We start from the raw sequence: 24,367 nt of genomic DNA, 5'->3' as shown, positions 1-24,367 counted from the left end.
CAAAAATATGCACATTTTCATTAGAGTATTGTGCACATTTTCATTAGAGTATTTTGGAAATAGACATTTTCAACAAAAATAATATTCAAAACAAAAACTTTGTTCACATTTTGCGTTAGAGTGAGATGTTTGCCTCACCTGAAACGTTTTTTCTTTACCTTTTGGAGCCACTATTGGAAATTTAAGCATTTAATGATGAACGTTAGCAACTTAATTAGTGACCTTCAGTTGAGTGGGGTTGTCACGTAAACGAACATCGTCATAAGCATTGTGAGCACTCTGAACATTGTTTGTCGGTATCATGAACTTTGATTACGCCATCAAATTTAGGACATGAGAAGTATATATCTATAAGAAATAGTTAACTATTATTTTTTTGTGTGAATACATTTAATATGAATTTGCGGGTCATATTCACTCGGGAAAAATATTTACCGTAAATATAAGTCTATTGTATGTTTGAATAAAATGCGAGTCCAACATCAGATAATAACGTGTGTATAATCTATGTATAATGCATGCATGGTTTTAAGAAAGTAAAATGAAACCGACTTTGATAATTAACAATCTTAAAATAATTTCCAAACTAAAAACTGAAAGAGATATGTGGTTATTCTGATTTCTTATATATTTTTAATTGACAGAAAAGAAGATTATAGAATGGTTAGCTTTAACTAACTAAATGCACTAACCAAATTTCTTAGAAGGATTCGCAACGTCCCACTTGACCCTTCCTCCTTCTCAAGGAACACAAAAAAAAAAGAAAAAAAAATATATATATATCTTAAGTAAATTTCAGTACAATTAGGACCAAGCATAATGTAAGTGGAAATCTAGAGGAAATCCACTTTGTGAATAGAGTAAAGGGTTTTGGAATTTCTAGATATTATTATAATTATATTACTGATATCAGCTACATATCTATATATTATACTATTCATTACATTTTGTATATCATTCGATTTCTCTGTTATTCCAAGAAAAAAAGAATATGATTTCTTTTAAATAGGAAATAGTAACTAAATAAATGTATGTGAACGATATTACAAATTGAAATGTTGAAACCGTTGGTGAACCAAAATCATTATATAGTTGCATGGTTCATCACACACCATGCAACTTTACTGTTCTTCAAATTTATAATCCTAATTTGTCTTTAATTTAAAAAGAAAACAATGTTAGGTTAGCTTTCTCCTTCTTTAGTTTTAGCCGCATGATAGAAAGTTGAAATTAGTTATTTAGTATATTAGTATAATGTGTGGTATAAGAAAGTAATATTAACAAATTAGAGGAGTAAACGTAGAGGATAATGGTGAGAACTAAAGTTTAATATTTAATGGAAAAAGAGAGATTTGGTTAGAGATTTGAAGGCGGCTAAAGCTCAACATGCACGCGTTTAGAGAGTGGTCGGCTCTCTTTACGGTTAGTTTCGCCGCTTATTAACTCAAAATTGGAGTTGGCAAAAAAAAAAAAAAAATTAACTCAAAATTGTTCTTATTGAATTACGCTAGAAAATAGTCTAATTAAAATTAAAAACATTGTTTTAAAAATGGTCTAGACGGCCACGTAGCCGTTAAACAATTGTGGCAATTATCTTCTCAACATTTCAATCGTAAACCTCTTTTCAATAAATAAATAAAAGCATTTCAGTTGAATATATATTTTTTTTTTTTATGTTAAGCAGAATAAGCGGTGATATAGATTTATTTGATATTTTTTGTGTTTGCTTAAGTGTGAGATTTTTTTTCTTCTAATTATATAGAAGTAAATTATAAGTTTTGATTTCATAAATACGTAGTTATTTAAGTTATCATATGTTCTTTGATATAAATGAAAATGGTATGATTGTTGGCTTGATGTTGAGTTCTAATATTATCAATAATTAGATCGTTTATAATTTATTGTTGTTGGAAAATCACTAAAAACAAATTCTTCTTCTCAAAATATAACATGCTTGACTTTTTCGAATGGATATTTTTGTCAAAACTCATTTATGATAGTTATTTTAAAGCTTTAATTTTAATATCTATGATATTAATTTCAATTTTTCGATATAGTTTTAATTTAAATGTATTTTAAAATTTTGAATATTTTGTTAATTATCATAATATTTTGTATAGTATTTTATCTCATAAACACTTAAATCAATTAATATCGTTTAGATCTTGAGTAAAATTTTAAACATTAAGTATTTTATCTCATAAACACTTAAATTTTTAATATTGTTTATATAGTTTGGATTAGTGTTAATTTAAGAGATAAAAGCTGTACGGGAGTAGTAGATAGCAAAGAAATTAGTTTTGTTTCTTTCTAAAGTAAAAAGTAAAAGATGTGATTTGCATAGAATGTGCAAATTTTCCTTTCCAAAAGGTGTAGTTGAAACTTGGTGTGAAACAACCAACAGCTGTACGGATTTGAATCTGAAGTTGCTTTATCTTTCTCAGGTTTATACCTTTCTCTTGTTTTCTTGAAGTTTGGTTTTATTCATTTTTTTTTAATTGAATTGTGTAAACGGCGATTTTCTCTCTTATGTGAATTGTTAATTTATCTTGTCGGGACGAAGATAATAATGCCATAAGATAACTTTGCATACTTCCGAGTTACGAATTTACCTATTTGATAAATTTGAATAAGTGTAACTTATAATATCTACAAAATAATGCGTCTATTACATTAAACTAGATTGATACTAAAGATAAAGAATGTTATATAAGCTGTATAGATCCATTACAAAAGAGATTAAGATATCTTTGTTTCCAAAATTTCTCTGTTCATCAAGTTTCATACTCTTTTTACAACGGGAAAAGAAAAAAGAGTATGAAAATTAAACAGATAAACTTTGGAATTAGTATAATAAGATATCGCGTATTTGCTTTTCAACATACAAAGAAAAAATCTTATTTGCCTTCTACAAGATTTTTATTGCCCTATGTATACAAAATAAAATTTGATGCTAACTTTAGTTTTGCATGAGAATTTTCCACGTGTGTTAAGTGATCTCCAAAGACTGATGTCTGCTGTTGCATGCATGTGCTGAACAATATTCATAACTGATCAATTTTGATATTATATGATCTTGAGTCGGCAATTCTTGTTTCTGGAAAGTCTTTGTCCTTTTATAGTTTTGAGTCGGTGAGTCTTGTGTTCTTAAGAATTTCTGTTTGTCATCTAAATACAACTGGTGAAAAACACAACTGGTGAAAATAATTTATATTCTCGAATAAATAAACTAGCAGAAACTAGTGATATTTTTTAAAATAATAGTCCAACCAAAAAATATTGTAAAATAAAATATATTATTTAATTGTATTTTCTATAAAATATAGGATATATATATATATAATGCAACATTAACATAATAGTAACACTATATAATATAAAAAAATTTAAAAACATAAAGTAAATATGCTAAAACAATATATTGAGATTTGGGAAATTCTCTTTTTTTAATTCACGGGTTTTATTTAAAGGAATTTCATAATCTAAATTGCTTAGTCCGTAAAATACACATCTTGCTAGTATACTTTTTTTTTTTTGTTAAAGTCTTGCTAGTATACTAACAAGAATACAAAACGAAAATACAAAAACTAAATTCAAATATCTAATCCAAACAAATTCAAATCTAGAAAATAAGGTTAAAGCAGAAACAAACTGCAATTTATTATATCGGTGCAACATTTTTTTTTGTAAAATAATATTGCTACAACATTACTGAAGAACTAGTTGAACTACAAGCTACTACACACAATCAAACCAACTAAGTGACAGTTTTCTTTTCTTCAGAACCAAATCATGAATTTAACTTAGACTTGGACCTTATTATGTAGCTAGATGAACGATTCAGAAGTTCACATAGACAGAAAACGCACAAAAGAAAAAACTAATCGTTGACGTCCTCTAAAAAAACGAGATGGAAAAGCGGGGATCTCAGACCGGAACACCCGGAAAAAGAGATATAGAAACCGACAACTGTTGGAGATCTGCTACGATACTCTTTGACACAAAAGCTACGAGACCGGTAGAACCGAACTCAAAACTACGAATGTCGGAAGTGATAGATTCGATTCTAGAATTGAAAGGGATTTAATCAAATTACATAGTCTAAGCCTAAACCTTTTTAAATATACGGATTTATTATCTTCTTCATAATAAAAAGCATATACGAAATAATCAATTTTCCCGCTTTGCTACACTGTAAACTATTTTCACTTTAATGTTCAATCATAAATAAACTATTCCCTAATAATTTTCAACTATATGGATATATTTTTAAATTGTTTTTGAAAATAAATTTATGAGTTTACTACAATATTATTCACTTTCAAAATATAACATCAATTGAAATCGTTATTCAACCATATTTTTTTTATTGTATCACCATCTATATTAACTCTATGTCTGATTTTTCTACCACACAATACTTTTATAAAATTCACTACAAGAATATTACACCATCTATATTAGTTGGTCAAAGCACACACACGTAGATCAAACTCTTATTTGAACTCCAATAATGATACTTGAATTCCTCATTAGATACGGATACAATCTTTTTCATTTTATTTGTTGAAAACGTGATTAAAGACCGCTTTGTGTCAAATACTATAAAACTCTTGGTCCTTTTTAATATGTTCCAGCCGTATAGATCAGTAGAGGCCAGGAACACATATATACATAAATAGGCACCAAATATGATCATTACTATATAGCCACTATGCCGTATCAACTAAACAATCCATTGATTAAAAGATAAAATTTGATTTTCATTACATAATAATCCATTAATTTCCTCACGTGGAACCCACTTGGTGTACTTCCACGTCGTCCTTATATCACTGACCCACTCATCAAATCAACGCATCTTTATAAGCCCCTTCATCGTCACACACTTCTTTCAAATTATTCCATATTCTTCTTATTTCCATTATTTCACCTCAAATCATTAGATTCTTACACAACACAACAACAAACTAGCTCCCAAGTCTAAGCTTTTATTTCACTTCAAAGTTGTCTTTGGCTGTCTCTCTCTATATATAATGCTAATGACGGAGAGAGGCCGAGCCATGTGGCGCACGTGCCTAGCCTCAGCGTTCCGAACAGCTCTAGCCTGCACAATCGTTGGTTCAGCTACACTATACGGTCCAGAATGGATCAACCGCCACGTGGCATTCCCGGCCTTCTCTTACGTCACGGTTATCCTCATCATCACGGATGCTACACTCGGAGACACGCTACGTGGCTGCTGGTTAGCTCTTTACGCCACGTGTCAGAGCGTGGGACCTGCGATCGTCACGTTAAAGCTTATAAGACCAGCTCGTCTGACAGCCGAAACCACGGCTCTGGCGGCGGCTCTAGCGGCGTTTGTGGTAGTGCTGCCTAACAGTTCGACTCACTTGGTGGCTAAGAGAATCGCGTTAGGACAAATCGTTCTTATATATGTTATTGGTTATATCAAAGGAGCTAAGACTGATCCAGTTATGCACCCTCTTCAAGTCGCGGCTAGCACCGCGCTTGGTGTTGTAGCTTGCGTTCTTGCACTACTCGTCCCACTACCTCGCTTGGCTACTTGCGAGGTACCCTTTTTCTCATCACTCTCAATATATCAAATTATCCCAACTTGAATTATTTACGTATATGTAACGTTACTCTCTACGTACTTAGTCGTAGAAGTACGGTCTTTATTGTTTCAAACACTAACTTAAGTGTTTGTATTTTTGCATGTGAAAACAAAAGTAGCTATATTTAGAATTTTCACGATTTAGAATAATGTTACATCATTTGAGATGGTTTTTCCATTAAAAGAGGAATGATTAGGTTGGTTAAAAATTTAAAGATTTTCGAGACATAGTACATATATATTTTTTTTTTGATAAACCATTGTACATATATATACGTGTTAGAAATAGATTTGAGGAACAAACATGTTGGTGGACTTGGTAATACAGTCACAAAACACGTTGACGTGGGTATTAAAGTGTGTTGCTAACTTTATTCCGTACCACATTATTACATATAAAATCCTACTTATGTCAGCAACCACCGAAAATTTTGTCTTAATTCTTCCCAATATTGCGAACAAACTGTGTCGCATCACAGACAAAATATGATTCCCTTTTGATTAATTAACATAATCCCTATAAGATTATATACTTCTTCTTTGACAGTATTAAATCAACCTATTAGCAATGGCATGGGATTCTATGATAATATTAAGAAAAATAAAATAGAAAACTAATAATTTATTTTTAAATATATAGGTGAAACAAAGCTGCAAAGAGCTTGGTCAAAATGTAACAACGAGAGTGAAGTTGTATATGAAGGCTTTTTGCTCCGATGATAGCATGTCAGCAACGGCTTCAGTCTCACAGGCTCGAGTGTTGGCTCGTTCTTCCTCCAAGCTTTATCAAACACTCAAACGTTACCAAGTAATATACTTGATTCTCATTATTAAATACAATATCTGTTTACAAGAAAAGAATATAAATGTATGTACAATACATATTTCTAATAGTGAAATGTTTATGTGTATATAGCCAAGCATGACATGGGAGAGGCTTCCATTTAAGATATGGAGGTGGCAAAACGTGAATGATAACAAAGGAGAGAAACTACAAAGCATGGAAATTGCTCTTAGAGGAATGGAAATGGTAGTAGCAAGCAAATCTCCTATTCCTTCGAGCTTACTTGCGGGTGAAGTAAAAGAAGATCTCAAGAATATACAAGAACGTGTGATTCTCTCAATTAAAAGAGTGAATAATAGTTCGCAACCGTCAGTAACACCAGAATCTGATCCGAAAAACCCCGATGAGTGCCTCCAAACACTTCAGGAAATCCCGGGAACGCCTCAAGATTTGCCCTTTTACTTCTTCTTGTTCTGCATCAGGCTCCTTGAAACCATCATAATAGCTAAACCGGAGGAGAACAAAGTCAAGGTCTTAGAAAACAAATTCAAGACGAGGTCTTGGATAAGTGATTGGGACAGCAAGAAAATTATGCCGGCGCTAAAGCTATCACTCTCATTAGGCTTAGCGATTTTGCTAGGTTCGATGTTTAGTAAGCCAAACGGTTATTGGGCTGGTTTACCCGTAGCAGTCAGCTTCGCAGCGGCCAGAGAGGCGACGTTTAAAGTGACGAATGTGAAGGCACAAGGGACAGTGATAGGGACAGTGTATGGAGTGATGGGCTGTTTTGTGTTTCAGAAGTTTTTGACGGTTCGGTTTCTTTCTTTGCTTCCATGGTTTCTCTTCTCTAGCTTCTTAAGCAGGAGCAAGATGTACGGGCAAGCCGGAGGGATATCAGCGGCCATAGGGGCCGTTTTGATTCTCGGAAGAAAGAATTTCGGGCCACCAAGCGAGTTCGCGATCGAGAGAATTATCGAGACTTTTATTGGGTTGTCTTGTTCGATCATGGTGGAGCTTGTCTTTCAGCCTACAAGAGCCGCTAACATAGCAAAACTTGAGCTCTCTAGAAGCTTCCACGCTTTGTACGAGTGTGCAAGCTTGTTTGGAGCTAAAGCGAGTAAAGCAGATATAATGGAAAGTCAAAAGAAGTTGAGAAGTCATTTAAATGAGCTCAAGAAGTTCACAGCAGAAGCCCATGCAGAGCCAAGTTTCTGGTTTTCGCCTTTCAACTTTTCTTGCTACGAAAAGCTGTTCAAGTCATTGTCTAAAATGGCTGATCTATTGCAATTCAGCGGTTACGCCATAGGCTTTCTTGGAGAACAAGGAAAAACAAAATCACCGCAGTGTAAGGAGATTCTAAGCAACGTAGACAAAGATCTCAAGAGTCTAACAGAAAGCATAGGTCTTTTAGCCAAATCATTCGAGGAAATCACACTTCTAAAATCACTAGACGCACTCGAAAAGGCGCTCGCCAAGAGCGACAACACCTCATGGGACATTGAGCTCGGGAAGACACCGAACCCTAGCTTCTCAACCGCCGTGAGCGAGCCGGAGAAGATTTTAGAAACGTATCTCCAGCATTGCAGAAGCGTGGCGGATGGACTATTCCGTGTGGAAGAAGATGGAGAAGAAGAGGTTGAAGTGGACAAGAGTGAGGTTGTGTTGAGTTTGTGTGCATTAGGGTTTTGTGTGGAGAGAATTGGGAAAGAGACAAGAGAGATTGAGGAGATGGTTAAAGAGGTTGTGCAATCGGAAAATCCTTCAAGCCATGTTAACTTGCATGAGATCTCTTGCAAAATACGTTCTTTGTATAAATGATAATATTTTACCATTGATAAACAACAAATGGCGTGTGAAAGACGAAAACGTTTGTTTTTTTGGTTTATCATCTCTTTTTTTTTTTGTTCCTGTAATAAGGCTTTGTGGTTAACCGGTTTATATACCAATAATACCAATACCAATTATGTGAAGACTGAAGAGTCTAAAAAGTGCATAGAAAATTAGTAAATAATAAATGTTGGGACTCTTTGAGTAATTCGTTGGCCTCTTATTCAAATGTTAAAATAATATAACAAGTTTAGAGAAAAAAAAAAGTGTGGCTGCTGGGATTCGAGCCCAGGTCCCCACGGCCACAACGTGGGATTCTAACCACTAAACTACAGCCACTTTTATGTTTGATTTCGCTTGATTGCTTTATTTAATTCGTATTGGTCAACGACAACTTTAAGACTTTAATACTCTATTTTTTATAGTTTTTTTTTCATATCTAATTTCTTTATATACTAAGCTATTTCGAAAAGTTTATGTTTTTTTTTTCCTAATATTCTGAAATGAATGTCATTTTTTTTTTTTATTCGATGTTTACACTCATTTTTAAAAGTTAGTCAGATAGCAAAATCTCGCACCTTTTCTATTTCAAGTTAAAATAAAAAAAAATCTCTTTTAGTTTTATATTTTTCTTGGAACAAATAAACACTGAAATCAAAGAAAAATCATATTCTCGACAAATTGCGAATGAAATTATGAAAATGGTGCGATATTCGTTTAGCGCAATATCAAGTCAACGGTTCGATTCCTACGGCGAATATCTAACTCCCGTCAATATGTAATACTCTAAGCTTTTCTTTTTCTTTTTATTAATACTCAAGTTTAAGTTAATCGAGTCGCGCAAATCTCGAAATTTAAGATCTATAAAATCCTTAAAACCCATAATTTATTATTCCATCTTCCTTCCTCAGTCTTAATTCTTAAATGTCGAGAATAGTCTAAAGTCAAACTCTCTTAGTCTTTGTTTTCTCTTATCTTTCTTTCTTTATTTTTTGTCATCTCTCTTTCTTGATATAAAAACGTTCTCATTTTCTTTATTGAAACTTTATTCATAAGCGACGTTTGGTGACCAACTTAAAATTGGGTTTGGTGCATTTCGTAGTCTCACTTTTCGTTCATTTGAAGCTTCATTTTTTCTGGTAGGGATTTTTTTTTTTTTTTTTGGTGTGGCTTAGTTAACAAATTTTGTGGGACTATCTTCATGTTTCATATGATTTATTTAAATTTACATGCGTATAAATATTGATTCCAGTGAATCTCTTAATGTCATCAAGATCAGAAGACAATTTTTATTTTTCATCAAGTTTCTTAGATCATCAGGTTGATTGATACTCTAATCAGTGTGATTGTGTATGTAAATGCATGTGTATTATTCTGTTTTTGGTTTTCTAAATCTCATGATGAATCTGTGATTAGAGTTTATTAAATTTGATTCAAAATTGTAGAAATGGCGTCTAATTCTTCTAACGGGACGACGACGACAAAGCCACCACCTATGCCGTCTCCTCTGCGTAATTCCAAGTTTTTTCAGGTTAGTTCTGTTTTTTGAAGTCAAAATACTCTTTAAACTTTTTGTTCAATTGAGTTCTAAATGCAATGAAAGTTTTTAGTATTTACTCTAGTTTAAAGTGTAGTTATGCTTAAGTCAATGTCATAAGTGAAAAAGTTGAAACTCTATAGATCCAATCTCACCTTTAAGGCTTTGATAGTTGAAAACTTGTTTTTTTTTCCGACAACAACATTCATTACCCGTGGTGATGCAACAACTATACTAACACAAATCACTATGATCCATGTAGTGGTAGAAATTGATTTGTTGAATGATTTTGAAAATACAGTCGAATATGAGGATCTTGGTGACCGGAGGAGCTGGATTCATTGGTTCACATCTCGTTGATAAATTGATGCAAAACGAAAAGAATGAAGTAATCGTTGCGGATAATTACTTCACAGGATCAAAAGACAATCTCAAGAAATGGATTGGTCATCCAAGATTTGAGCTAATTCGTCATGGTATAGTATCTTCTTAATTAATCAAACTTACTTAATACTCATTAACCAAAACAATGCATTAATACTCATTCTTGTGATTTTTTCAGATGTGACTGAACCTCTTTTCGTCGAGGTTGATCAAATCTACCATTTAGCATGTCCCGCTTCTCCAATTTTCTACAAATACAACCCCGTTAAGGTTTGTTAAACTTCGTTAATCAAAACTCGCAAAATGCTAGCTGATATATTTTTATGACTTATGATCATATATCCTTTTCATCTTTCTAATGGCAGACGATAAAAACAAATGTGATTGGCACACTTAACATGTTAGGACTAGCTAAGCGAGTTGGAGCAAGAATTTTACTTACTTCCACATCTGAAGTGTATGGTGATCCTTTGGTTCACCCTCAAACCGAGAGCTATTGGGGAAATGTAAACCCGATCGGTAAGTCATTATATGACTATTATTTGTAATAATCTCAGTTTATCAATTTATGAACTAACACAAAATGAATTTGCTGGTGGCACATTATAAGGTGTTAGAAGCTGTTATGATGAAGGAAAACGTGTTGCCGAGACTCTTATGTTTGATTACCATAGGCAACATGGGATTGGTAAAATTAATCACTCTTTTACCATTTTCTTGAAAACTTTGATTTAAGCTTATTGGCTGATTAGTTATTACTTCTATTGTCTGGCCATTGTAGAGATACGCATAGCGAGGATATTCAACACATATGGTCCTCGTATGAACATTGATGATGGTCGCGTTGTGAGCAACTTCATTGCTCAGGCTCTCAGGTGAAACTAATCTCCATCAAGTTCTTGAATTTATCTTTTTTTTTTTTTTTTTTCTTGAAAAAATAGCCGAGTAATTTTGAGTCGAATCCTAGACTAATTCTAAAGCCTTTTTGTTTGATAAAATTGTTTTGGGTTTGCAGGGGAGAAGCTCTGACTGTTCAGAAACCGGGAACACAAACCCGCAGTTTCTGTTATGTTTCGGACATGGTATGTGTGTCCATCATATATAGCAGCAAGCAACTCATTATCTTTACGAAAATAACAATGTAGAACAGAATGGTAATAAAAGAGAAATAAATTTGAAACCCCATGGAATGATGGTTAGACAATCTCACTAGCATTGATCTTATGGAATCGCGGAAAATAGAAGAACGAAAAATGTGATTTCACAAAGAAAAAGTCTGATTGGTAAAAACATGCGGATCAAATTTCAGAAATGATTTTAACTTTGGTTTTGTAGGTGGAAGGTCTAATGCGTTTGATGGAAGGAGACCAAACCGGACCGATAAACATAGGCAATCCAGGCGAATTCACGATGGTTGAGCTCGCTGAGACGGTTAAAGAGGTTAACATTTTTGTTATTTCATTTCACATAAATGTGTAACAAATAAGTAATGTCGTATATAATGAGAATTGATGCAGCTTATTAAACCGGACGTGGAGATAAAGATGGTAGAGAACACACCTGATGATCCAAGGCAGAGGAAACCAGACATAAGCAAAGCTAAAGAAGTTCTTGGTTGGGAACCAAAGGTGAAGCTACGTGAGGGGCTTCCTCTTATGGAAGAAGATTTTCGTCTAAGGCTTGGTGTTCCGAAGAAGTAAAACTTATTTTCCAAAAAAAAGAAGAAGAAAAATAATTGCTATTTTAATTTCATGGAATTGTGTGGTCTTATCATTTTGTTTGTTTGTTTGAAATCGGGGTTCCAAGTCGAAGCAAGTGCACACATATCCCCGGAACATGTGGAGCATGTCTTTTAATCTTTCTCTTTGCATTTTGAGTTTGTAGGAAATAAGCGTCCTAACGAGGAACATTTTAGGGAAGTGATGTTACGTTACTACTTGAATTTTATTATGAATGTAATCAGTGAGATGTTTTAAGCTTAGTAGTCGACAAAATGAGTCGTTTCATTTTCACTGATCTTGTGAAATGTGGAAAAGTCCAAATTGTTTTCCTTGTATTGTACCCAAATGATCGAATTCATTTGAAACATCAAACGAATAAAAACTAATAGTGTGTCAATCCGGATTTTCGAGTTTTTTGGTTTATAGAGTTTCTGATTTAACAATCTAGTTTATGTCAGTTTGTACTCTACCTCATTATCTCTCACACCACTGGTTTAAAGAATGAACCAAGAAGAGACATTGTTAAGAGAACAGTCCAACAAACTAGAGTCTCTCTTCTTCTTAAGCTCAAGGTTGAAGCCTCTCTTTCTCCTAATATGCGATTGGTCTTAAAACGTGATTGGTAGAAACTACTAATTTTGTTTATAGACTATATACTAGTTGATCGAAGATACATTCAACTAATCCGCTGTAGCACACAGTTTTTCGGAATACTCTTTTGTGTTATTTCTTTCTAGTCAGGTAAAAGACAGATCCAATACGTACAACTAAACAATTCAATATCTGACCAAATAAACCTACAAAATACCATTATTTTTAATATATTAAAATTTATGCTTGTCTAAGTTGACATGGTTCCAAAAAAGCCATTGGAGAAGGGCAGAGTTTTGAGATTCATGAAGGAATTTCTTGGCTGCAAGTTTTTTTCAAGATTTGTGCGTCTAGGTACGGTATGAAGCTAATACCAAGATTGTGCTTATAATTTTGCATGAGAAAGAAATCCTAAAACAGAAATTCTGAGTTCATTCTTCAAGATTTGTGCTTCTTTGTTTTGATTCCAATGTGGATAAGTATTCAACTTAATGAGAATTTTTATGACTAATACCTATGATATTTGTATGAAAATTGAATCAAGAGCACATGTTTTATGAGTTTTTCGAGATCAATGTGATCCAAGTTATACCTCAGCAAGAACAACACCTCCCAATTCACTATCAGTGGAGTCTTTGAGTTAAAAAAAAAAAAGAAGACTAGGACTTATAACAATTCTGTCTCTAAACAACATTTTAACTCTCTCCTCTTCTTGAATTGTTAGAACACACTAATTTTTTCTATAGTTCATATACTAATTAAATGGAGATATGATCAATAGATCCGCTGTAGCACATCGGTTAATTTCAATGGTGAAATCCGGGTTCAAACCCCGGCAGCGGAATGCTTTTCTTTTAGTCAGGTCAATGACAGATTCAAAATATTTGAACAGTCTACATCATTCTTTATAATAAAATTGATTACGCTTGTCTAAGTTGACTATGTAAGAAGAAACAATTGGAGAAGGACAAATTTTTCTTTATCTGTATTGAGCTTTGTATTGAATGATATTCATGAAGAAATCTACTGGTTCCAAGTTGCTTCAAGATTTGTACTTTTAGTAACGGTGTGAAACTAATATCAAGATTGCGCTTATCTCTCCCAATTACGGTTTTTGTTTTGACAGTTTTTCAACTGGTTGACAATTCTATGACGAACATGGTATGAGAGTAAACATGGTATGTATGTCCATCCTATTTTACGGTAGGAAGTCATTCATTATCTTTATCATTATTCAAAAATTTTGATTGATAACAATGAAAACTCTATTTTACGGAATCCACCTTAAAAAAGTGGTGACTGGTAAGAAACTTTTTTGGATCAAATTGCAGAAATTATTCATACCATTTTGCGATGTATATTATAAAATGATACATAGTCCAACTTTGGTTCTGTAGATGGAAGGTCTAAAGCGTCTGATGGCAGGAGACAAATCCGGACCGATCAACATAGGCAATCCAGGTGAATTCTCAATTGTTGAGCTCGCTGAAACGGTTAAAGCGGTTAGCAGTGTCATTTTTTATTTCATTTCACATGAGCGTGATTATAGTTTTTTTGTTGTTGTTAATTTCTTGTGAACGTGATTATAGTTAACAAATAAGTATTGAGAATTGGTGCAGCTTATTAAACCGGACGTGGAGATAAAGATTGTGGAGAACATACCAGATGATCCGAGGCAAAGCTAAAGAAGTTCTTGGTTGGGAACCAAAGGTGAAGCTACGTGAAGGGCTTCCTCTTTATGGAAGAAGTTTTTCGTCTCAGGCTTGGTGTTCTCAAGAACTGAATTTATCAATACAAAGTGATAGGTATTTTCAAGAATCAAGAACACTAAGAGAACACTCCAACAAAACTAATGGCTCTCCTCTCTTTCATATGTGATCGGTCTTAACATGTGATAGGTATTCATAACTAATTTGTTTTTAGTCTATACACTAGTTAATGAGGGATACATTCAATAGATCCGCTGTAGCACACCGGTTTATTTCAATGATGAAATCCGGGTTCAAACCCCGGCAGCGGAATACTTTTTGTTTTCTTTCTATCTAGTCAGGTAAAGGACAGATCCAAAATACATCTAAAGAATTCAACATCTGACAAATAAATCTATAATACACCACAATTATACTTTTATTAAAATCGATTATGCTTGTCTAAGTTGACTTTGTAAGAAAAAAAACCATTGGAGAGGAGCAGAGTTTTGATCTTTGAGATGAATGAGATTCATGGAGGAATTTCTTGGCTGCAAGTTTCTTTAAGATTTGTGCTTCGAGTATGGTATGAAGCTAATACCAAAATTGTGCTTATCATTTTGCAGTGGAAAGAAATCTTAAAACAATTCATTCTTTAAGACTTGTGCATCTTTGTTTTTATTCCAGTTTGGTTAGGTTTTCAACTTATTGCGAGTTCTTCAAGATCTATGCCGTATCATGTACATCTCAGCAAGAATAACACCTTGCAATTCACTATCATTGGAGTCTTTGAGTTATAGAACAAAAGACAAAGCAAAAAGACCTAAAGAGAAGATATACAAGAGCTTTTTAGCTCAACGACCTCATAACAATTCTGTTTTTAGTTAGAATAAGAATCGTTACCACCTCACAACGACATCGCTTCATTGAAAGCACTTTAAATGCTACAAAGCAGAACACTTCAACAAAATTATAGTCTCTTGTCTTAATTGTTAGAACACACTTATTTTTTCTATAGTCTATGTACTAATTGAATGGAAATATATTCAACAGATCCGCTGTAGCACATCGGTTAATTTCAATGTCATGAAATCCGGGTTCAAACCCCGGCAGCGGAATACTTTTTTTTCCAATTCTTTTAGTCAGGTAAATTAAGGACATATTCAAGATATTTGAACATCTACACCAGTCTTTATTATAAAATTGATTATGCTTGTCTAAGTTGACTTTCTAAGAAGAAATTATTGGATTAGGGGCAGAGTTTCTAAGAAGGAGATTCAAGAAGAAATCTATTGTTCCAAGTTGCTTCAAGAATTGTACTTTTAGTCACAGTATGAAGCTAATATCAAGATAGTGCCTTTTTTTTTTTTTTTTTTTCCGTCAAACACCATTTTTATTAAGTTATCGGAAAGACGCTATCCGCTAGGGAGAGCCATTCAGGAACCGACTTGCTTACATGGGAAAAAAGAATATTTCTAGTCCTAGCTTTTTTGGCTAAAAGGTCTGCTCAAGTGTTAAAACTACGAGGAATAAATCTAATACGAAAAGAAGGAAAAAAAACAATAAGAGATCGAAAAGAGGCCAATTCCGCTGCAAAAGTTGGCCATTCTTCTTGGTTATCGAGAAGAGATATCAAATCGGAGCAATCAGATGCAAAGGCTCCAGAGGTCTCGCCAATTGATATCATGCACTTCATAGCCCAAAGCAAGGAGTCCACTTCCGCATGAAGCGGTGATAGACTTCTTTTCGTACTTTTGAGGCCAAGATGAAGAGTAATATCTTGATCAACTAAAATCCATCCATGTCCACTCAGAGTATCCTCCAAATGCCAAGAAGCATCAAACTGACACTCAGAAGTCCTAGGGGGAGGGAGATGTGCCAGAACCGGAAGTGAAATAGACTCTGTGATGGCTACTTCTTTTTGGTTTGCTTGTTTTCAGGCAATTGCCTCTTTGATCACCAAGGCCAAAGTCTCCAAAGGAGGTTCTTTAAAATTCTCGAACAAAAATCGATTACGACTTTTCCATATATACCAAAGTATCCATGGAAAGAGTTCAAGAACATCCTCTCCTATTCCGAATTCCTTGCCCCGCCAGAAGAGAAAATCAAAATTATAGAAGAGGGAGCTCCTAGGGAAGAGGTGCCCTGAAGTGGGAATAGGTGACAATGCCCAAATCTGTCTGGAATGCGGACAATGAAAAAGGATGTGATTAATAGTCTCCTCTTCCGCTCCGCAACGAGGACATCCTTTATCTGTGCCAATATGTCGGTAGACAAGTCTTTGACAAGTGGCTAGACACCCCGTGATACATTGCCACGCAAAATGCATAAGGTTTCGCGTAGTTTTAAGCTTCCATACTTGTGCCTGAAGTGCAAAAACACTCGGTCCCTAAAAAGGGAGGTCACAAGTAGGACGAGACAAATCTCGCGCAGCCCAATACCCGGATTTAATTGTATAATTTCCGGATTTAGTGTGGGACCAACTAAATCCATCAAGATAGTGCTTATCTCTTCCAAATACGACTAACATGTTGTTACTAAGATGTTATTACGATGATTTGTGCTTAGTTGACAGAATGAGTCATATATCTTGTGAAAATTGGGATAGTCAAAACTCTTTTGTCAAATTAACGGATAATAGTTAATAGTGGTGTTTAATCTGAGTATTTGTTTGAGTTTCTGATTTATGAATCTAGTATATGTCAATTGGTACAATCAAAGAACCACATTATATATCACTCACACCATTTTTTTAAAAGATTGAATCAAGAACACACATTGTTAAGAGAACACTTAAACAAAACTAGTGGCTCTCCTCTCTTTCTCTTAATATGTGTTCGGTCTTAACACGTGATAGGTAGAGAGTATTAATTAGACAGGGTATATACTAGTTAATTGGAGATACTTTCAACCAATCCGCTGTAGCACACATGTTTATTTCAATGATGAAATCTGGGTTCAAACCCGGCAGCGGAATAGTTTTTTTCTTTCATTTTGGTAAAGGACCGATCCAAATATACCTTAACAAGTTGACTTTGCAAGAAAAAACCATTGGAGAAGAGCAGAGTTTTGATCTTTGATGAGCTTTGTGTTGAATGCGATTCATGAAGGAATTTCTTGGCTGCAAGTTTCTTTCATCAAGATTTGTGCGTCTAGTTATGGTATGAAGCTAATACCAATATTTTGCATATCATTTTGTAGTTGAAAGAAATCTTATAACAGAAATTTTGAGTTCATTCTTCAAGATTTAGATAAGTCTTCAACTTGTTGAGAATTCTATGACAAACACTCATGGTATTCACTTTGGAGATTAAATCAAGAACACACGTTTTACGAGTTTTTCGAGATCGATATGATCCTAGTACATTTCAGCAAGAACAACACCTTGTAATTTACCATCAGTGGAGTTTTTGAGTTATAGAAAAAAAGGAGAAAACAAAAAGACTAGATATACAAGAGCTTTGGAGCTCAAGGGCTTTATAACAATATGGTTTTCAGTTAGAATAATAATCGTCACCTCCTTACAACGACATTGCTTCATTCTAGCTAAAGCACACATCCTTACGTTGTCCTGTAAAAATGCTTCAAACCAGAACATTCCAACAAAAATAGAGTCTCGTCTCTTCTTACGGTTAGTACACAGTAATTGTTTCTATTAATTCAATGGAGTTATGTTCAACATATCCACTATACCACATTTGGATTCAAACCCTTATAGTAGAATATGTTTTTTTTTTTTTTCCAAGTGCATTCAACTTGTCCAAATAATAATAATGTAAAAAAACAATTTTTAAATTTTTTAAAATATATGGATAGTAAAAAAAGAGATCTGAGAATTTACCTTTTTTTATGGTAGCTGAAAAGTAAAAGTAAAATATACTCCATAGTTATACTAATTATTTTCGATATCCATTGTAATTTAGTACATATAACCGGTCCGGTTGACTCACTTGGTTCAAAAGGAAAAATCAAAAATCCACAATCCGTGACTAACATAATAACCCAATCTACAACCGTCGATTCATTAATAATCAAGGATCCATATATCTCATAAACCTTTCTCACGGATCGTTATCTTTGACCGTCCGATCAAACAATAAAACGAACGGTCACGATTCATTTTCTAACCCAAACAATCTTCTTTATAAATAAAAAATAAATTCTTCTCTACTCATCAGAAAACTCAAATCTTAAAACTTTCTGGAAAAACAAAAATGTCAGGAAGAGGAAAAGGAGGAAAAGGGTTAGGCAAAGGAGGAGCAAAGAGACACAGAAAGGTTCTAAGAGACAACATTCAAGGAATCACAAAGCCAGCGATTCGTCGTCTTGCTCGTAGAGGAGGTGTGAAGAGAATCAGTGGATTGATCTATGAAGAAACGAGAGGTGTGTTGAAGATTTTTCTGGAGAATGTGATTAGAGATGCTGTTACTTACACTGAGCATGCGAGGAGGAAGACGGTGACTGCTATGGATGTTGTTTATGCCTTGAAGAGACAAGGAAGAACTCTATATGGATTTGGTGGTTGATCAATTTGAGATCTGGGTTTTCTGGTGAATGATGATGATTTAAGTCTTGCGATCAAGAAATTCCAGAAATTGGGTTGAATTTTAGGGTTTCGTTTTGTGTTGTAATTAGGGCAGCATTGTAATGGATTAATGATAAGTACCATTTGCTCTAATTACTCTTTAATCTCTGAAATTCATGGTAAAGGATTATCAATCGAAAACTAATCAAAGGAATTGATTGAACTATGTTTTTGAAGATTGAAAAACAAATAAGGACTAAATGTGAGCAATTTAAAGTTTAGAGGTATAAGAATCGAATGACAAATATGGACTCAATGTGAGCGTTTTAAAGTTCTTAGCTTTATATATAAGATTCATACACTTAATTGGCTTATAATATTTCTTGCAAAAAATCATTTTCGCATTCCCTAGTGTAAGAATTTGTTGTGAAAATTATTCAGAGTTTTGTGAAATCTAATGACACGTCATCGATCCAACACATATTTGTAACGATACATTCATCACCGTCAGATCAAATAAAATGAACGGTTAATATAAACAAGAAAACAGTTTCTAAAACAAAAAAGAAAGGGCCCTACCGGATTCGAACCGGTGACCTATTGATCTGCAGTCAATTGCTCTACCACTGAGCTAAGGACCCTTATTGATTAATTAATATCAATTACATACATATAACCCATAGATATGACGAAAATGTCATCAACATTGTTCTTCGATTTCTTCTACAACACCTTCAATACCAAAACATGATCGTAATAAAGAAACAGAAGCAATGACCATAACTCCTGCGAATATCGTTGGTAAAAAAACGTCTAAATATGAATTCTTCACCATTTCTGACGGCAAGATTAACATTTCTCCCGGTAAATCCATCGGAATCCTAACGAACCCATCGGAAGATGACTTTAATTTCGACACAAACGCCATCTCCGGAGCAAATGAAGCCAAAGCCACTGTGATCATTAGGAGAATTGTCCATGTTGCTGTTTGAACAAGAACTTCCCAACGTGTTGAGGTTTTTTCAAGAATTGGTTCCATTGAAAGAATCAAAATTATAGAAGTGTTTAGTTTTGTGTGTGTGAAGTTAAAAAGATTTTGAGTTAGTTTTGGGATTATACAATGTGACGAAGAAGAGTGGGAGAGAGGACTCTTACACGTTTTCATGAACTTTTTTTATAATTACGGATTTACCATTTTCTTAGTTAATACAAATTTAATTAAAATTATTGTGACCGGGTTTTAATGAACAAACACCTAACTAAGAGAGAAATATCCACCGTTAAGGCAGTTATAGGATTCGAAACAATGGCTTCTTAATTTATTATTTCAGAATCAATTAAGAACTCGCGTCATGTGACGACCCAAGAGAAGAACCCGTGTGCAAATACACGTATGAATCTCAAATTATTTAATTTTAGTAATATGAGATTGTCAGATAATGAACATTTTAGGGTTGGAACAATGCAAAGGTGAATCGGTTACTGGATTGTAAACCCAAATGGAAATGGTTCGATGATTTGTTTGATTTAGTGTCAAAAGCAAGGTTGGTTTTGGCATGATCCTCTTTCTTCAAGATATAAAATGATGCAATACTCTAATCACACATAAAAAAGAAATGCGATAATCCAGAGCATAAACAAGGGTTTGATTGAATCACTAGCACAAAAGTCCAAAAAAAAAAAAAAACGGAATCAAGAAACCAAAAAACACATTCCAGCCATATTATCCTCAGTGTAGATGTATTTTACTAAACCTATAAGTAATAGTTTGTGTACCAAGTTATTGTCAAAATAACTAAATCAGGAAAGAAATTTGTCTCTAAGCTGATAAAAGACTCGTCATCATCCGTTATAACCTGTTCGATGATTAGTTGATCAATCATTTCTAAGGTGAATAAACAAAAGCTAAGCTCAAGAATAATTCACAACAAAATTACCGATTCATCGTACAAAATCATCCACCAAAATCCAAATTTTAATTTAACATTCATAAATATCAAACTTCTTGTAGAATCCCAAGTCACTAAACACAAAATCCAAATTAAAAAGAAAACATTAACACCATTACAATCTTCAACAAATTACATAAAAACCATCAGATTCCATATCAAAACGAACCAAGATTCGAAACCTAAACGGCTAAACCTAAGAGCTAGTAAACTTAGTAACAGCCTTAGTTCCTTCAGAAACAGCATGCTTAGCAAGTTCACCAGGTAACACTAGTCTAACAGCTGTCTGAATCTCCCTAGAAGTAATCGTAGGTTTCTTATTATACCTAGCTAATTTTGAAGCTTCTTGCGCAAGTTTCTCGAATATATCATTGATAAAACTGTTCATAATCCCCATAGCTTTACTTGAGATTCCAATATCTGGATGAACTTGTTTCAACACCTTGAAGATGTAGATCTTGTATGTCTCTGTGCTTTTCTTGACTCGTTTCTTCTTCTTCTCGACTCCTCCGGTGACTGCTTCTTTTGGTAGTTTTTTTCCGGCTTTTGGTTTCTTCTCTGCTGGTGCTTTTTCGGCTACTTTCTCTTCTTCTGCTGGAGCTTTCTCTGCGGGCTTTTTCTCTGCTGGTTTCTTTCCGGCTTTTGGTGCCATTTTTTTAGTTTTCTCGGGAAAGTTTTGGGATTTGGATTTTTGTGATTGATGATGATGAAGAAGATGATGAAGCGGTGAAAGATATTAAGGAGGAAGTAATGGATTTGATTGGATGAGAGAATTTGACAAGGATTGATGACGTGGTGATTTTGTGTTTGTTAGATTGAGGATACTAAATATCTTAATCTACGGCTGATAGATGATGATAAGTAAGTGTTTTTCTTTTATGTTGGAGAAGGCATCGGATTGCTAATGTGGAGTTATGTTCAGTATCGTTGGTGACGTGGATCACGTTAGACCTGGGCTTATAAATTAAACCGAGATTAAAGGATTCGGACTAGGTCCGGACAAAATAACCGAATTGAAAGAATTGAAACTGGAACCGAAACAAAAGATAAGTTTATTACATATAGAACCGATCATATAAGCTTAAGATGAGTGTGAAGATTCATAATACAAAAGCCAACCTCAAATTCTATTGCATACTCATTGTCGGTAACAAACTTTCGAACATAGACTAGATTTTAACAATTGCTGAATACGAGCAATGGACATGTTTACTCGTCCATTAAAAAACAAACAAACCGCATGTTGTCAAATCATTAGATTTTTCTTTTCTTACTAAGTGATCTAAGTCGACATCGTATTGGAGAGAACAAAATTCAAATTGCTTTGCAAGGACCATCCATAGCGACACAACCATCCGACACATCACATACAAGTCTGACTAATACTATGGTGAAATGACTCATTGAAAAAGCAAGCCATCTTGTTAATCTTGGACCGAAACCTACTAAAAATACCATGACTTTATTATTTATAATTAAAATTGAACTCTGGACAGAAGAGTCCTTACTTCCTCTATTGAATTCCATGTAACTCATGTAATAAGCTTATTTTGTTTGTAAATGAAGCATATATCGAGTATAAAAGAACAACGTGTGGATGGAGGCAAAAGTTCATAGCTTCTCAGTGAAGTTTACTTTCTAGTTTCTACCAACATTTGGGAAATTTTGGATTTATGTTATAATGCTTTTTTTGTTTAGTACCTCATAATTTGTTTTATGATTTTTTAAATTTGTTGAATACTAGCCAGTGGAGGCTGTTGTGAATTTCTATGAATCACTAATCAACAAGCAGTTGACCTTACAAGCTTGATCTCTTGGGTATGACTAATTTAGCCGACGAAACTAATACTTATTTAGTTATTTATAAAACAAACAAAAAAAGATAATGACACAAACGATCATACATCATTACCATCTTCTTCACCAAGAAAGCTCAAAAACTCATACATCACAAATCAAAACATATCTAGTTAATTTGATAGGATTTCTAAAATTAAATCACTAAACGGATTCCCAAAATTAAAGCATGTTTGGACGAAAAAGAAGAAGCTTAAAGGAGACGACTACGTACCAAATAGATAATTGTCTACATTTTAGGTAATCGTTTCCAACCATTAATTTAGTTGAGATGAGACCGGCACCATTATTGTTTCATAGTGACTTAAGGTGAAAATGATATTTCTGAAAATCGGTTGAAGACTATTCAGTTTCAAAATCTATATTGGACCGGACGCATTCATCAAAGAATTATCGTTATATCTCATTATCAATTGCTTCCATAACTTTCTACTAGGTCTTATCTTTGCGAACTTATAAGTCCTTTTTTCAGTTTGGGCTTTAAGAAAAAGTTAGGTTTGGGATTACATGATTCTCTTCTTTACTTAATCTATTTGAAAATTATATGGTATGAACAACAATACGATGCATTTCATATATATTTATTTATTTTAGTTTTTTTTTCTTAAGATTTTTTTTTTCTTGCATATATAGTACATATCTAAAATTTATGTCGTGAATGATAAACATAAAAACGATGTAGTCCACAAGCTACTTAGTCTATATAGCATCTGTCACAAGTCAAACCTATTCAAGCTCTTAGTGTTTGAAAAACTTCTATGCGATTACCAGGCCAATCTCTAGGAAAACTTCTCGGAAACTAATCTAATATAATATTGTTTCCCAATTGGTTCAACCATGCAACAAAATGGTATAGCTACTTTCTCATCAAAGAAGCCTAAACTAATCCACCACTCAATCTTATGACAATAACCACTAAACTACATGACTATAACCACTAAACTACATCTTTTGCTTCTTCTTATCACGTCTTTCGGTACACATATGTTTGATCACCAACGACTCATTTAATTGAGATTTAGTTTTAATTATGTGGATCTTTTGTTCTCCATGACCGTGACATAACTTTTCTCCTATACTAATCAGTCTTCTTTTTGAACCAAAAAGTCATAGCGAAAATGAAAAGAAATCTTGAAATTTATAGTATATGACTTTCTTTTTTTGTTACCAAATATTTAGCAAATTTGTAACTTCATAACATGGATTTTGCACGTGTTTCTAAAAAAAATTATTATGTTATTTTAACTAATAATACTCCATTTTACATGATAACAGGTTATTTGTTTATATTTTTTTACGGAAAACACTAAACTTTTTGCCACTCCGATATTACCGATATAGGAAGAAAAAATTAGTTTATCTATTAAAGAAGCCGTAAATCCGAACCTTATAAGCTTCATACAATTTATCCAATCTATTGTCGCCTATATATCTAGCTAGGATGTTTGCTATATTGATATTGCTTATGCAATTGAACTTAGTTTCTCTATGGTAATCTCTAGGAAACTATATTAATATAATCGAGTTTCCAATTGGTCCAATCATTCAAAAATATATTGGAGCTATATATTCTTTGCCATCATAAATACCTGAAATCTGCAAGGATTATGAAGTGGCTAGATTACCTAAATGACTAGAACCATGACTATAATCTGTAATCTCTGGTCTAAAGATCCACATGATTAAAAAAAACTAAACTACCATTACTTGCTTATTCTTATCATGTCTTTCGTACACATAAATGTTTATCATCAACGACTCATTTCAACTGTTTTTTTTTTTGTGTGGAAATTTTGTTTCTTTCAATATAAATTTTGAATACTAATTAGTTTTTTTAACAAAACGTCTACAACGAAAAGAAATCTCGAAATTTCTAGTTAATGACTT

General features: G+C 33.5%; 6 protein-coding genes, 2 non-coding genes and 1 pseudogene across 13 annotated transcripts; 4 read left to right on the top strand and 5 right to left on the bottom strand.

The window, feature by feature from the left end:
• The first annotated feature begins 4,874 nt into the window (after positions 1–4,874).
• Positions 4,875–8,467, top strand: AT2G28780 (P-hydroxybenzoic acid efflux pump subunit). Its single transcript, NM_128437.3, has 3 exons — positions 4,875–5,573; positions 6,258–6,425; positions 6,534–8,467. Exons 1-3 carry the CDS (start codon positions 5,037–5,039, stop codon positions 8,217–8,219), a joined length of 2,391 nt encoding a protein of 796 aa, NP_180444.2. The 5' UTR covers positions 4,875–5,036; the 3' UTR covers positions 8,220–8,467.
• Positions 8,468–8,495: 28 nt separating this feature from the next.
• AT2G28770 lies at positions 8,496–8,567 on the bottom strand. Its single transcript has one exon. It is a non-coding gene; the product is annotated as a tRNA-His (tRNA).
• Positions 8,568–9,100: 533 nt separating this feature from the next.
• Positions 9,101–12,273, top strand: UXS6 (UDP-XYL synthase 6). 4 transcript variants are annotated; one of them, NM_201826.3, is made up of 10 exons: positions 9,101–9,367; positions 9,674–9,759; positions 10,067–10,241; positions 10,328–10,419; positions 10,515–10,668; positions 10,760–10,837; positions 10,931–11,024; positions 11,165–11,231; positions 11,485–11,589; positions 11,667–12,253. In NM_201826.3, exons 2-10 carry the CDS (start codon positions 9,676–9,678, stop codon positions 11,847–11,849), a joined length of 1,032 nt encoding a protein of 343 aa, NP_973555.1. In that variant the 5' UTR covers positions 9,101–9,367; positions 9,674–9,675; the 3' UTR covers positions 11,850–12,253. The 4 variants fall into 4 exon arrangements, with proteins under 4 accessions (NP_973555.1, NP_001325413.1, NP_180443.1 ...); NM_001336187.1 differs by lacking the exon at positions 9,101–9,367 and adding an exon at positions 9,385–9,548 and having other exon boundaries at positions 11,667–12,273; NM_128436.5 differs by lacking the exon at positions 9,101–9,367 and adding an exon at positions 9,385–9,578 and having other exon boundaries at positions 11,667–12,273.
• Positions 12,274–13,529: 1,256 nt separating this feature from the next.
• Positions 13,530–14,299, top strand: AT2G28755 (UDP-D-glucuronate carboxy-lyase-like protein; the record flags this gene model as incomplete). 2 transcript variants are annotated; one of them, NM_001336186.1, is made up of 3 exons in its annotated part: positions 13,530–13,639; positions 13,859–13,922; positions 14,081–14,299. In NM_001336186.1, exons 1-3 carry the CDS (start codon positions 13,625–13,627, stop codon positions 14,086–14,088), a joined length of 87 nt encoding a protein of 28 aa, NP_001324352.1. In that variant the 5' UTR covers positions 13,530–13,624. The 2 variants fall into 2 exon arrangements, with proteins under 2 accessions (NP_001324352.1, NP_001318307.1); NM_001336185.1 differs by having other exon boundaries at positions 13,859–13,963; positions 14,081–14,146.
• A 1,244-nt stretch (positions 14,300–15,543) lies between these two features.
• On the bottom strand, positions 15,544–16,691 carry AT2G28750 (annotated as a pseudogene; the record flags this gene model as incomplete). Its single annotated transcript has 1 exon — positions 15,544–16,691.
• Positions 16,692–18,258: 1,567 nt separating this feature from the next.
• HIS4 (histone H4) lies at positions 18,259–18,973 on the top strand. The gene has a single exon (NM_128434.4). The coding sequence runs from the start codon at positions 18,364–18,366 to the stop codon at positions 18,673–18,675; it is 312 nt and encodes a 103-aa protein (NP_180441.1). The 5' UTR covers positions 18,259–18,363; the 3' UTR covers positions 18,676–18,973.
• Positions 18,974–19,243: 270 nt separating this feature from the next.
• AT2G28730 lies at positions 19,244–19,315 on the bottom strand. Its single transcript has one exon. It is a non-coding gene; the product is annotated as a tRNA-Cys (tRNA).
• A 59-nt stretch (positions 19,316–19,374) lies between these two features.
• AT2G28725 (forkhead box protein G1) lies at positions 19,375–19,713 on the bottom strand (the record flags this gene model as incomplete). Its single annotated transcript, NM_179793.1, has 1 exon — positions 19,375–19,713. One exon carries the CDS (start codon positions 19,711–19,713, stop codon positions 19,375–19,377), a length of 339 nt encoding a protein of 112 aa, NP_850124.1.
• Positions 19,714–20,509: 796 nt separating this feature from the next.
• On the bottom strand, positions 20,510–21,510 carry AT2G28720 (Histone superfamily protein). Its single transcript, NM_128433.4, has one exon. It carries the CDS (start codon positions 21,273–21,275, stop codon positions 20,820–20,822), a length of 456 nt encoding a protein of 151 aa, NP_180440.1. The 5' UTR covers positions 21,276–21,510; the 3' UTR covers positions 20,510–20,819.
• Between the last annotated feature and the right edge of the window lie 2,857 nt (positions 21,511–24,367).

The sequence above is a fragment of the Arabidopsis thaliana genome, chromosome 2, assembly GCF_000001735.4.
Source record: "Arabidopsis thaliana chromosome 2, partial sequence".
NCBI lineage: Eukaryota > Viridiplantae > Streptophyta > Magnoliopsida > Brassicales > Brassicaceae > Arabidopsis > Arabidopsis thaliana.
The sequence above is the reverse complement of the archived record's forward strand: the minus strand, read 5'-3'. Positions and strand labels throughout refer to the sequence as shown.

Bases quoted from the DNA above. Each gene is read 5' to 3' on its own strand.
- AT2G28720 (NM_128433.4), bottom strand. From the start codon at position 21,275: ATGGCACCAAAAGCCGGAAAGAAACCAGCAGAGAAAAAGCCCGCAGAG.
- HIS4 (NM_128434.4), top strand. From the start codon at position 18,364: ATGTCAGGAAGAGGAAAAGGAGGAAAAGGGTTAGGCAAAGGAGGAGCA.
- UXS6 (NM_001336187.1), top strand. From the start codon at position 9,458: ATGCGTATAAATATTGATTCCAGTGAATCTCTTAATGTCATCAAGATC. The intron at 10,669-10,759 runs GTAAGTCATTAT...GCACATTATAAG, and splicing joins GGGAAATGTAAACCCGATCG to GTGTTAGAAGCTGTTATGAT. The intron at 11,590-11,666 runs GTTAACATTTTT...GAATTGATGCAG, and splicing joins TCGCTGAGACGGTTAAAGAG to CTTATTAAACCGGACGTGGA.
- AT2G28780 (NM_128437.3), top strand. From the start codon at position 5,037: ATGCTAATGACGGAGAGAGGCCGAGCCATGTGGCGCACGTGCCTAGCC. The intron at 5,574-6,257 runs GTACCCTTTTTC...TTAAATATATAG, and splicing joins CTCGCTTGGCTACTTGCGAG to GTGAAACAAAGCTGCAAAGA. The intron at 6,426-6,533 runs GTAATATACTTG...ATGTGTATATAG, and splicing joins AAACACTCAAACGTTACCAA to CCAAGCATGACATGGGAGAG.